Source organism: Varanus komodoensis, unplaced genomic scaffold (assembly GCF_004798865.1).
Source record: "Varanus komodoensis strain SLA01 unplaced genomic scaffold, ASM479886v1 scaffold14_1, whole genome shotgun sequence".
NCBI classification, from domain to species: Eukaryota; Metazoa; Chordata; class Lepidosauria; order Squamata; family Varanidae; genus Varanus; species Varanus komodoensis.
Genome location: NW_025335438.1, coordinates 20357579 through 20371037, shown reverse-complemented (window position 1 = coordinate 20371037; position 13459 = coordinate 20357579). Strand labels below are relative to the sequence as shown.

The 13459-nt window shown below is 36.9% G+C and overlaps 1 protein-coding gene across 3 annotated transcripts in view; it reads left to right on the top strand.

Moving 5' to 3' along the window:
* The window catches only part of SPIDR (scaffold protein involved in DNA repair), a 247227-nt gene that overhangs the window by 48827 nt on the left and 184941 nt on the right, over positions 1 to 13459 (top strand). For all 3 annotated transcript variants that reach the window (XM_044424170.1, XM_044424168.1, XM_044424169.1), the window contains exons 4-5: positions 2810 to 2971; positions 6931 to 7094. In XM_044424170.1, coding sequence (XP_044280105.1) covers positions 2810 to 2971; positions 6931 to 7094 — 326 coding nt within the window. The remainder of the gene's footprint in view (positions 1 to 2809; positions 2972 to 6930; positions 7095 to 13459) is intronic.

Below are 13459 nucleotides of genomic sequence, written 5' to 3'. Positions count from 1 at the left end.
TTCAATGAGAACAGTTTGCTTGGATTATAGACCTATACTTATTCACTATGAAGTAAGTTTCACTGAATGAAGTTAGGCTTACTTTCAAATAAACATGTATAGGATTGTGCTGTCAGTTACCTTGTGGTATAACACTACTACCTTAAGGGAAAAGAAGGTGAAAACTGCATGTGTGATCTACATCAGAACCTGTCCATAAACATGCATCCATTCTGAAAGGGACAGTATTGGCACACTCAGGCTTGCACTTAGATATCCAATAAATCTTTTTAGATGTCTTATTAAGAGTTCTACCATCAGTGCAGTTCTTCAAACAAAAACATTGAGAGAGCAGTGTATATTGAATGTTGGCTGTGTCCAAAGTTTTGCAGTTGCCTTGTTACTGGAGATATGGAACAGATGTTCCTGGAACAGATAATTTAAAAGGAGTGATACAGTTTCAAAAGTAAAACTGAATGACTATGCATATTTGAATAGAATTTTGAGCTGTATCCGTATATTGTTGTATTGACTCTTTAAGATCCTAAAATGTTCAACCACATGATGATGGAGAGTGTATGTATGTCAAATAATACCTGACAATGTGCCAAGCACAACTAGGATTTATTGGAGTTTGTTTTTCGCATGGTGAGAATGAGTCTGAGGCCTTGTTGCATATAGAATGCCCTGTGTGAACCAAGTCATATTGCTAGGACAGATGTGTTTCCAGATTTAAATGTGTATGAGTCGTATGTTACGTATTGTTTGAAATGTGTCCAATGCTGCCCATGTGGCTAAGATTTGTCCTCTTCACTGACAGAAAAGTCCATGCTTGTCTGTCAGCATTACTGTGAACTGGCCCTGTAGTTCTTTAATGCAGCAATTACAAAATTACCTGCAAATTGCTGTGCCTTCTAGAATTGCTTTTATCTTTTTTTTTTTTTTTTTTTTTTTTTTTTTTTTTTTTTTTGAGATCTTGATCTCACAGGTGCATGGCATATGTAAGAAATAGTAAACACTGATTTAAATCTGGTCTCTAACATGAACTTAGTAGCTGGCTTTTGTCAAGCTTTGTTTTAGTGCTCCACCTTCAATATAGGAATAATATTGGATTATTACATTGTAGCAATGTATATGAACCACTTTTCTCTCTCAAAGTAACAATATAGATAGTTAATATTTTTCTGTTGTGTAGGGAACAACCTATTCTAATAGTAAACATCATAATCTTAAATGGTTGAGTCTTAATGTAAAAATAAAATGTCTAGTGGCTCTGCTAGGATGTAATGATAAATCATGTTTTATCAAAATGGGAATGAATCTAGCTTCTCCCCTATGCTCCAGCATCATGCACTCCACCTTGGCTCCCTCTGCTGATAACATTGTGAAGAGGAGTTTGCATTTGTTTCTGTTATTTCTAACTATAGCCCTTGGATCTGGATAACATGTCACAACAACTCTATTTTTTCTTTGTTTTAAACAATTGAATCTGATTTGTTTCAACAAATCAGGTTTAAGAGTAACCAATGTTGATGGTTCAGATCACATGGTAAATTGTGGTTAATTAAAAAAAAAGTTTCCAAGCGCCTTATGGTGTTGCTGGAGAAAGATGGAGGAATGTGCAAACCTAGGAAGAGGTTATCATAAATTGGTTTGTGTTAAATAATCCAAATCTTGTTTCACACATTTCTTAAATGGGAGTTGAAGTGCTACTAGGACATTGAAAAATAGTGGTGATAATAATTACTGGGATTTTGCTGCTCTAAAAATGCCATATTTGCTTGTTGTTTTGAGTGGGGCTAGTTTTAGGCATTTGTTCAAGTACAGGTACAATCCTGTTAGGATGATCATATGATCCTGAACTCACAAGCTTATGAGCATCCTGTGGAGGCATAGTGCATGGCTGTTCTTCTACCCCTCCTAAGCAAACCAGGAAAAAGCTTTCTTATTAAAAGCTTTTTTTGTGTTAAAGCTGACCAACTACGGTGACTTTGTAAAACAAAAAAGGGTGTTTCAGATGTAAGTAAGAAGAGAAGCAAGCAAAGTTAGAGTACTGGCTATGAGGGAAATGTGGTTGATTCCATACTGACTATCCCTCCTTTCTTCCAAACTAAGAAGAGAAAACCACACTTTCAAGATGAGTTCTCTTGTTTCAGGGCCAATCCCTTGGAGTGTTTGAAACATCTCAACTGGTATGCTCTCTCCCCATTGCCATTTGATTAATGATGCTGAGTCTGTCTCCCTCTCCATTAGTATGCACACTAAACTTTCCACAGAATTTGAAATTGCCGATTCTCAGTGGCTTCCTGACCTACCTCTTGATCCATTGGCCTTGGCATTTTGATTTTGGCTCTTCCTTTTTGTCTGAATCAGGATCTATCTGATTTCATACCCCTTGAAGGCTCTTTATAAGAGGAGTGGACCCAGTCTCTGCAGGGAGGAGTGATGGATGGGACCTTCACTTCCCCATCTACTCACCCTGCACCAGCTGCGAGAGTGAAGGAGGTCAGAGCTCTGATTTCCTTCAAGACTGGAGCATTGTCTCCAGCCTCGTATATGGGAATCTGAGGTATTCTGCTCCCTCAAACACTGTTTGGGACCATAGTAGTGCATTCTCCATTTCCTTTCATATCAGTTTTAAAAGGTAATTTCATAGATTTGGAGCAGTTAGTGATTAAGTTTTAAACATTGTTTAAAGGTGGGATTCATGTTGAATTTTGGCATTTTAACATGGTGGCATATGTATTGTAACACAACTGTAGGGAACATGTTGCTTCTGGAACACTCTGATGTTGTACTGTGTTAGACATTTACATATTCTGTTCCACAGGAAAATCTAAAAGCGAGAGCACAAGTGAATTCACTGACATAGTATGGAGCTCCAGTGGGAGTGACATCTCAGATGATGAAAATAAGACTTCAGAGCTTCCTCATCTAAAAAAGGAGAAATATAGAAAATATGATTTGATCTTTAAGGATGGATATAATGAAGGTGAGACTTTACATGTGTCTTCTACGCACTAGATCAAGATTATTTTTTCTATAAAAATTGAAAAAAAATCATAGAAAATTTAATTCTCTGGGAATTCAAAAGCAACAATTTCCAGCTTGTGGTTGGCCACTTTGTGAACAGAATGCTGATCTACATGGAACCTTGTTCTGATCAAGTGTGGTGTTCTTATGGGCACTGTTAATCCCCATAGATCTCTGGTGAACTCCAAAGTCTGTCCAAAGTCATGCCTTTTTTTCCCCTCCAAGTTTGAAGTATCTAAGTGTCACCGGATCCAGGGATAGTTACATGTACTTCTGATCATAGGACTCAGTATGGATATGGTTGTACTGCTCCAATATCTGCCTGGGGTTTGCCTAGCTTTAGTATCCATTCCTTGTGATCCATACCTTGCAGTCCCTGTTTCCTTGCTGTTACCAAACACCTTATTTCTAGGGGAGAGGTTTTCTGTTTTGCAGACAGATAAATATTTAACAGTTATATAAGTTTAGGAATTTGATAGATGACAATTCTAATAAAATAATAAAACTATATAAACCAAATAGGAATAGATGTGGCCAGTGTGTGATAAAGCACAGTGTTACTGTGACTAGATCAGAACAGTTGCATTTCCTAGTTTCTGGCTTCTCTCTTCTTTTTTCTGGCTTGAACACTGCTCTATCTGCTCCTCTCCCTTCTTTACCACATGGTTACTTTCCTTGTACTTTCTTCTTATCTTCTCCATTTCTCTCTGCTGCTGCCTCCTCCAACCGTTTCTTCTTTTCCTTCTCTCCCAGCAGTTACAGTTATGTCAAGGTTGTATTTCACTTTCTCTTTTCTCAGATCAATACCTCCTAGCTTATATCCCAAGCCCTTAAGGGGCAGGTGTTACACTACCTTGCAAGCCCTGCGTGAAAAGTTTTTCCTGTGTGAAGCATCCTTTGCTTTCTTCAAGCTCAGAATCTCATGGATCTGTGCTTGGCAGGCAGAAGTTGCTATGACCACTATGCATTGTGACTAAGCATAGTGGCCTGTTCCCCTTGTAGCCAAGCTAAGTGTGAAGAATGTACCTTGAGATTTAGCTAGCTTTTCCTTTTTGTCCCTTAAGTCCCATTGCCTCTCTTCATGTCATTTTGACAACTAAAGAACTGATATTACAACATTGGAAAGATAAATGACAACCTCCTGTATCACAATGGATTAAAGACTTAAACTTGATTTCAAGTCCTGGATGGGTAGCATCTAAGTATCACCCATATTTGTGAGCCGCCCCAAGGCTTTGTTGGGATGGGGGCGGCATAGAAATGTTTTAAATAATAAATAAATAAGTAAATATTTAGGTGCCATATGCAAATAGATACATTTATAGATATTTAGTCTGCTTTTCTTAAAGCTTATGCCTAATTGTTTTTATTGATTGCTATATTTTTATAAACAAGTATGAGTGTAACTTGTGAGTATATTTCATATGCACTTCTGTGATTAATTTCAATTTAACCAAGAAGATTATATTTTCCCTTCCCTTTTTAACTTTTTTTGTTGAAATTCATGATTAAAAGTTTTAAAAGATCCCTTTGCCTCACTCCCTGTTTGTTGTTTTCTTTAAGTCAGGCCTCAAGGAGGCACTGTGTTTCCAGCATTCTACAAATTGTATTGCTGATCTTTACCCTGCATTTGTTTAAGGCTATGGCTTCCTTAAGAATGATCTTATTAGTTGTATCAGTTTCTCTATCTCCTTTATCCAAATGACTTTAGGTATACTGGCCTTTGAATGGATGGTGGCATGTGGTCTTCAGTCCCATCCAGACAAAGGCCAAAACCCACATTCAAAGATTGATAGAATACCTGCAGCATTTCTGATTAATTGATGCCAATGAGGAAATGAAGTCCTTTATGTTTCTTCTCTCCTGAAAGCAAGTCAATATACCTACTCTGATTTCATTTCTCTCTTTTTCTTCTGATATTCTAAATCTATCCATTCTGCCCATTGTGTGATGCCTCTTGAAACACAGTTATCCTGTTATGCACAGGCTTAAAGCTTACCTTGTCATTTCCTTGGTGCCCTCAACACTCATTATTTGGCAAATTACAACTCTCCACTTCCATCTTTTCCTGCTTTATCCTGGTTATTGAGAAGAGACTGTGAAATCTTTACTTTGGTGTTCAGTCTTAATCTGTCAGTGAACTAATTTTCCATCCATCTACTATTGACCAAAAATGTTGTACATGTTAGCAAAGACCATAATAATCATGGTTTATATTTTTGGAAATGCCATATATTTTCTTAAAATTCTGGAATTACTAAAGAATCATGAGATGAAAGTACGGGTCCTCTTAAAGTTTCTGTTGAAACAAGCATATGAAGTTACTGGAGTTGCATAGTCCCTTTTTGAATTTGGGGAGCATGATATCTAAAGAGGACAAATGGCTGTTACTCATAATAGCCAAGAAAGGAACCTTGGGATTTAAAATAGAGATTGATAACTTGATGTCTCTCAGATGTTAAACTTCCAACACCCAGCAGCCCAAACCAGCATAGGCAACAGTGAGGACTGATGGAAATTGTAGTCTAGCAACATCTGGAGGACCACATGCTACCCACCTGTTTAGTAGTCTTCCTAAAGCTTACACAATTTTTGTGGCCTTTGAACTGGCTTAGATGTCTTATTATTCTAATAAGAATTTTTGAGTTAAATCCCTCTGGTTAGTTAAACTGGCAAAGCAATTAGGGCTGAGGTTGGCTTGCTTTGAAACTGGAAGGCTCTGGTTTTCTACATCATTATGACAAGCAAACTTTCATGTAAACTCAGGAGGCCTTGGTTGTATGGGAGAAGAGGAGATGGGCAGGGCAATGCTTGAGCCTCACTTTCCTCAGGTTTGTTCCTGCTTGTGCATGTAGTGCAACAACCTTGCATAGTGTTTTGTGTGAACCAGGTAAATATTTGAAGACATCCTTATTTTTCTCTTTTGTAATTTCTTCATGAGATCTTGTTGATGATCTTGTCAGAAACACTAGATGGCCGTCTTTCCTTAGCAGAGTATTTCAGCATTTGTTTATTAGTTCAGTAAATGTTACACTAGTCTAACTGGGTCAGGCACAACTTTTTGTAATTTCCTGCTGTTCTTAGTGAAATGGAAGTAATGCTTATTTTCCAGATTATTGCCTATTGTTTATGTGAAAACATCAGCTTGCATTGCTAAAGATGCTGTCAGCTATTTCTGTATAGGTTTAATAAATCTGAAAGATACATGTTAAAAAGAGTATTGGATCACTGTATTGTGTTCTACAGCCTTGTTAAATATTATTTGCTCTTTCTGCTCTTTCTGCCAATTTTGCAGATTGGCAATTGTTCCACTTTTCATTTTAAACTTTTAAGAACATATTATCACATTTAAAATTGCATTATTTTATGTTGTTGAATTAAGAGCTCTTCAAAATCAGTAGTATCATTACTACCACCATTTTTTCCAGCAGCTTAATATACAGAAATTTGGTAGCACGGAGTTAAGAAGTTGCAAACATTTCTGCAGGTCATACACTTAACAGTATAAGACAAACATGGGTAGGGAAGTTGGAAATCTTAGCTCTATGTGGCTTATTTACCCATTTTAAGAGGTACCTTATTTTGTAAGATGTAAGGAGCAGTTTCAGCAGCCGCTAGTGCTCACAAGAAACCATTGAACTAGTAAGCTTCAGTGTTGTATTTGGTCAGACATCTTTGAAAGATCAAAATAATGCATTATGTCTCTGTATACTATTTGCTGGGGAACATGGGCAGGAAGGTGCTCATGTCCTACCTGTGGCTTTCCTACAGAAAACTGCTTGGTCATTGTGTGAACAAGCTGCTGTACTAGATTAACCATTGATTAAATATGGTACTTACTGTTTTCTTGATAAAGTTTTGTGGGGATGTTAGCATTTTGCTGCTCCTAGTAATTCTATTTTTTCTTCTTCCATTAAGGCGAACCACAGTTCATTGATTGGGAGGACGATAGCAATTATGAGGATGATGTTGAACAGTGTAATGGATCAAAAACTGAGGTTCCTTTAGAAATATCAGACAATGATTCTTGTAGAAGCAGCAGGTTTATGTCTGATGAAGAGAAGGAAGATGAACCTTCAAAGGTACAAAGCAGTTTTTGATTTGCAAATCTTTTAAGTATCAGCATGAAGCCATTTGATAATTTTGCTTCCTTCATTTGCTGAAATGGGCTGAAAGTTGTCAAAATAATTAGTGCTTCAGGTTAACATGAGGTCAATTTTTCTAAATCTGTCTTGATGTAGTTTTCCTTTGAGAATGCAGTGATTTCTGGATATGTTTTTGTTAAAATCTGCAGCTAATATATTTTTAGGTTAAAGTATGGTGAAAAAATGAGCCTCTGTTTTGATCTGTGGATTTTGTTCTCAATATAAACTTAGTCCCTATTAAAATGGGTTAATTTTTTAATTAATGTTTTATTCTCTGTGTCTACTTAAAATATTTTTATATAGCTTTCTATCATTTTTGGTTCTCAACACTTCAGTTTTAACTCCATGGCAGCCCCACTAGATCTTTTTTAAGGATATTAAATTTAATAGTTGCAAACTGAATGGTAAGTTCTGAACATACAGTATTAATTGGTTGGAGCCATTTACTGGAATTCTAGATTGTAAGCTTTCAATTTTCCTTCAAGGTATTCATAAATTGGAAGATTTCCAGTAGAGGGAGTCAAGAACCAATTTGGGCATTTTGGCCTTTATTTAAGAATTGAAAAACGTGTTGAAAGTTTGACTCTTAAAATCTTATGTAATTTAATGAATTGCATGCAGTATTGTGGCATTTAAGTAATTTAAACATGTTGCATTGGCCAATTGCGTGCTTCGGGATCTCTTCCTCATGAACCCCAATGATAAAGTAAATAAAGGGTATCTGACAGATATGGGCAGACTCTTTTAGATTAAGCATTTTAGAGTGAACAAATGTGATGCATTGATATTTCAAGAGCTAGTGAAGTATCTGAAATCCATATTCAAAAGCAAGCTTATACTAGAAGTGGATGTAGCTTTTGAGTACTATATTAAGGTAAAATCCAGTGGAGGTATCTATAAACCTCTGAACTTGGAGAATTATGGGCATCCTAAGCAGAGTGGGAAAAGCATGTAGGTAATGTTCACATCTTTGCTTCTCCACCCTCACTTTCCCAAGTCAGCTTGATGGCCGTTTTTGACTGTTGGGGTGCTGTGTATGAGAAAGGAAGGAGATACCACAAGGATATCTTGTCTGTTTCCTGGTCCCAGACTCCTCCCCTCCTTAGCTTTCTTTCCTCCTTCACTGAGGTTGTTTTTATGACCTTGAAGAAGAAGGAGAGGATAATCTAGGATATGATAATCTAAGTGCAGGTCCCAGCTCTGAGGACATAGCTCTTCTCTGGGATCTGGGAATCTGAAGAATTTATGCCCTCCTTAGACACTGTCCAGGGTCCATGGGATTGCTGTGTTACTCATTTAAAATAACCAAACCATATATTCCTTTGCTGGAATGCAAGAAGTTAGGGTGAAAGAAAATGTTTTAGTTTCATCTTCTTAGTTACTAATATTTTAATTCTGAATTTTCAGCTCTCCTTATTAAAGGTCATATGCCTATCTCAATAAAGTTGATTATCCATCTCTATTTATACATGGAATGTGTAAACACTTTCATAATTTTACTCTTCCCCCCTTAGATGTTAGTAATCATATTATGCAAGGTTTGCTTAATTTAGTTTTCTGGTGTATAGAATCATTAATGGAAGTACTACAATTTTGAGAGACCCTTTTCTTCTGTTAGTTGAAATACTGCCACATAGAAAACTATTCTATGTTTTTGCAAGATGAGAGTTAAATGTTTATGCATATTTTTATAATGCACATTATAAATTATACTGTTTTTTGGGAGCAGTAGTATAGGTTTCTGTGCCAATATATCTTACATTTGGCTTATTTGGTGCAGAATATAGGGCATTTTATTTTATACTTAAAATTACTACTCTCAAATAAACAATTATGGAACAGAACAATATTGTCTGAAAGAGGGAAACTCTGCCCTGAGATTTTTTATGATTCCTTGATGGAGAGTGATTTTTGAAATATGTTAGGGTAGTGTATAAAATAGGACAATAAATACAGAGATTTTGGTAGGATTTGCTTTGACTTCATTGGTGTACTGTTATAGTGCAGCTAAGAAGTCTATTTGTTCCTCTTCAGTATATATACTTTTGTTTTCTCTTTGTGTTTTCTCTAACAGTGTACAAGCAGAATTCCACTTCCTTTCCTTCCTCTGAACCCCCACATGGTCTGCCAATCTGCTAAAGTAGATTTTGGTGGTGCACAGGAGGGGGGTATCCTGTGTTAGTGGACTGATGCTGTTGGATTTCATCTTCTGTTGTTAGGAATTGAATGTCAATGTTGTGTCTAATGCAGGGTGAATCCAGAAATACAATCCAACTCCTCCTCAGCATACTAGGCTGGTTCACAGTAAGCCATAATTTGGAATAAGGGGAAAAAGCCCTGTGCATGTGTGCTCCTTCCTCCTTTTCTATGCACTCCTTAACAAATTATTTGCTGGTTTGTAGGAAAATTGTAAACATTCTTCAGGTGTTCATAAATGAAAGGACCTGTAAAAGAAAAGGGAATACGTGAAGCTGAGCCTTGGTTGTGTAGCAACAAACCATGGCATTGCGTATGAGCTTGATAAAGAGACAGTCTACTTTGAAGAACATACAAATATGTTTATAGTGTTACAGAAAGGTTGGTATGGCAGACTTTATGAATGTTAAAGGAAACCAACAAGTATGTGCTTAGGGAAATTTGACCACTAGGTACTGAGTGAATTAAATTGTCTCCTAATTTGTTTGGGAAGAGAAACTTTGGAAAGGGAGACCAATCTTTTGCTGTTCTTATCTTGTGTCAAGAATGTATGGATGGAGGAAAAGCAGAATTGTGAGATTTTTTTTTTCTGCCAAGCATGATACCACCAAGATGCTAGAATCCACTCTTTTTTGTACTTTTCAGTCTTTTGATTTTTCAGCTTTGATTTGGATGGATTTACTTATCTTGTACCTAAGATACAGTAGTACAAAGCAAAATAAAATCATTTTCTCAGATATCTTAATGGACTGTTCTTATGTGGGAATTTCCATGGCGATGATTTGTATGGAACATCAAACTTGACTTTGGGAGCTGACTCATGTTGCATGAGAGATAACTACCATCCTAATTACTGGACTTACATATTTTACATACTTTATTGTACTCTTAAGGGCCTGAGGCACATCATGGTTCTATGAGTATCCTTCAGGCTTGTTTTAGAACAAATTTGCTACAAGGAAGTATTTTAAAAGGTGTGTAGAAAAAGTAGTTAATTCAAAAACAAATTAACCAATCAAAATATTTACTGATGAGAATAAAATTGCATCATATAGTGTTTGATAAGATTCGTATATTTAATATAACATCTATTTTAGAACTGAAGCTGTTTGTATTGGCACAGATATATACTAAATATTGCTTTCCAGAGGCAAGTATTTCATGGCATTAATTTTATTGAACATGATTTCTTAGGTGTAAGAACAGGGACAGTGCATGCAGAATTAGATTCCCCCCATACAATATAGCTAATTAGGTTTTGAAGGTTATTTGTTAGAGGAACATTTTATTACATTTTCTAAAATGCAGTAAATTGTCCTGAGAGGTTACTCTAGTAGGAAACACCATTGTATACCAGTTTGTTTTGTTTCAGATATCCTCACAGTCCCCCCCCCCCCTTTTGGTGAAACATATAAGAGAATGCATCCTTTTAAAGAGCATGTTGCCTGACATTCCTAATAAATATAAATAATTTTAGGCAGCTGGCAAGGTGTGGTTGGGGAATATGAGCACCCAGATCTGTTCCTGCATTGCTGTACCCAGTCTTCTTCAATACACTGTGTCCAGTTATTTGAGACAAAAATTGCTCAGTGTTAGTTCAATGTGTCTGGCTTAAGACTGTTGCTCCTAGCCACAGTGATGTAGGATAGAAAATTTTCCATGGGGGAAAAAGATTTCATAGGTTCATTAGTAAAAATGAATAGATACCAATTGTAGTACCAATAGTAGTAGGCCAAGTTGTAATTAATATTTTTCAGGTGATATTTCCCACAACCTGGAATTGATACTGTTATTACTAGATAAACACAAGATACTCAGCACTGTGAAGGTATAAAATATTTTTATTGTGGAACAAAACTTAGGTAAACAAAAACAAACTGGCACTTGTTGATTGTATAACTCCTCATTCCCCATCCCAAGCCAAAGAGGCACGTTTGGTAACAATTTATTTATTAGATTTATATTCTCCTTTTTTTCTTTTTAATGAACTCAAAACAGCTTCTATTATTCTCCTACTGCTTCTCTCTTATCCCTAGAACAGCAACCCTGTGAGGTAGGTTGGGCTTAGAGTGACGTGCCTAAAGTCATCCAGCTGACTCCATGGCTGAGCAGGGACTAGAACCCAGATCACCTGAGTTCCAGTCCCATTCTCATAACCACTATACCAGTCTGGTAATTACTGCTACATACCTTTTTGGGTAAGTCTCTTTGCATATCTGTATCCTAAAGTGTTTACCTGTTCTTTTTGGTAAAATTGCTGTAGCTCAATCAGGTTGAATAGGGACAGCAACTTCATGTCTTGTCACAGATGGCAAGTATTTTCACCAATGTAATGCTTTTTTCATAATAGGCTGGACATCCACATGGTGGGCATGTCGTGAGTGGAACCGGCTGGTGCCGGAGGTCAGACTAGATGGCCCAGGAGATCCCTTCTGACTTGCTCTGTTTCTATGTTTTTTCATAAATTCATGTCTGGTTCCACCCATCAGAAATATTCTTGAAAAGGGTGCAGCTTTCCATTAAAGAAGGTAAATTCAGCCTCTCCAGTCTTTAGTTATATCATGAGACTTATCTGTTGACTAGTACTGTATTTTGGTTTTTTATGCTCAGAGTAAACTTTTCTCCAGGCTCATGGATCTTCTGTGTTTGGATTCTCTTCCCAAATGAATTGCATTGGGTTCTCAGTATACTAAAACACATAACATTACAGCAGTGTGAGAGGTATGGTACACACTTTCACTTCAATTATAGTTTAATTTATTTTTGTGAGCAAATTTCTGCTTACTTGAAAGAACAGGTATCTTAGTCTGGGGGCAGTTCTAGAACCATACTTATCACTAGAGTCCCAAGTGACTGCAGTGGCTTGGAGTTTCTTTTACTAACTCTGATTGGTTTGCAAGCTATGGCCCTCCTGGATAAGGATAGCTTGGCCCCAGTGATGCAGTAATCCATTCTTGAGATTACCAGTACTTGTAATACCTATATGTGGAGCTGCCCTTAAGGCTCCTCCACAAGCTAGAATTAATGTGAAATGCAGCATTTCAGCTGTTGCTAGTAGCTGCCTTTTTTTCAGCATACAGCTCCTTTGCTAAAAGAACTGCTCTGGTTACCAGTTTACTACAAGACCAAGTTTAAAATTTTAGTACTAGTATACAAAGCCCTGAACACCTTGGGACTAGGGTACATGAGAAAGCTCCATGCTGCCTGGTCAGTCACTGGGGGGCTAGTGCAGTCCAGCAGGAGAGGAGATCTCAGTGTGACTACTCCTTTTCTATGAAATTCCCTGCCTTGGGCGGTCAGGCAGGCACCAACACTATTTTTATTGCCTGGTAGAGACAGTCCTATTCTGGCAAGGCTTTTCTTGCTGACAAGCCATGGTTTTAATGTTATCTTGTTTTAAAATGTTTAAAACATTTTTTAATTTGCTTTAACCATATACTCTTCACCACTCTGGAATCTGTTTGGATATGAAACAGTACAGAAATACTGTAAATAAATAAAATTAACCCTGTGGGGAATCCCAGACTTAAATAACAGCAAGAAAATGTTTCTGTGGTAGAATTGGATGCCCAGGCTGATTATTGCTTCGTATCATTTGGCAAGTACTGACGAAAACTTCCTGCCATTCTCAGTTTCCTGTGGAGATAATGAATTACCAGCTATGGCTATATGGCAATAGCATTTGTTAGAATCAAAATTCAGCCGTGTTGCTTTTACAGCTTCAGAACTCTCTTTGGTATTGGAAGTACTGATTGAGTCTGAATAGTTATACCAGCCCACAGTCTATATTTATAAATACCTATTGGTGAACAAATAAGAAACATTAGAACTTAAGAATGAAATAATGCATTGGAGTACCCTGTTTTGCCCAATCAAATTACTTCATTGGCATCTATTTCAGAAGGAGTAACAGATCCCCACTAGTGATGTGAAGATTCTCCCACAATCTGGCTCTCTTGTACTCATCAAACTTCTTTTCCACATTTGGCCCTGGCCTAGGCAGCAAGCCAAGTTTAAATCAAGTCTGTTCATAGTTTGGATTTTTTTTTTAACAATCCAACCACAATTGGTTCTTTTTGCCCAAATTTATACTGGAGTTGTTTTGA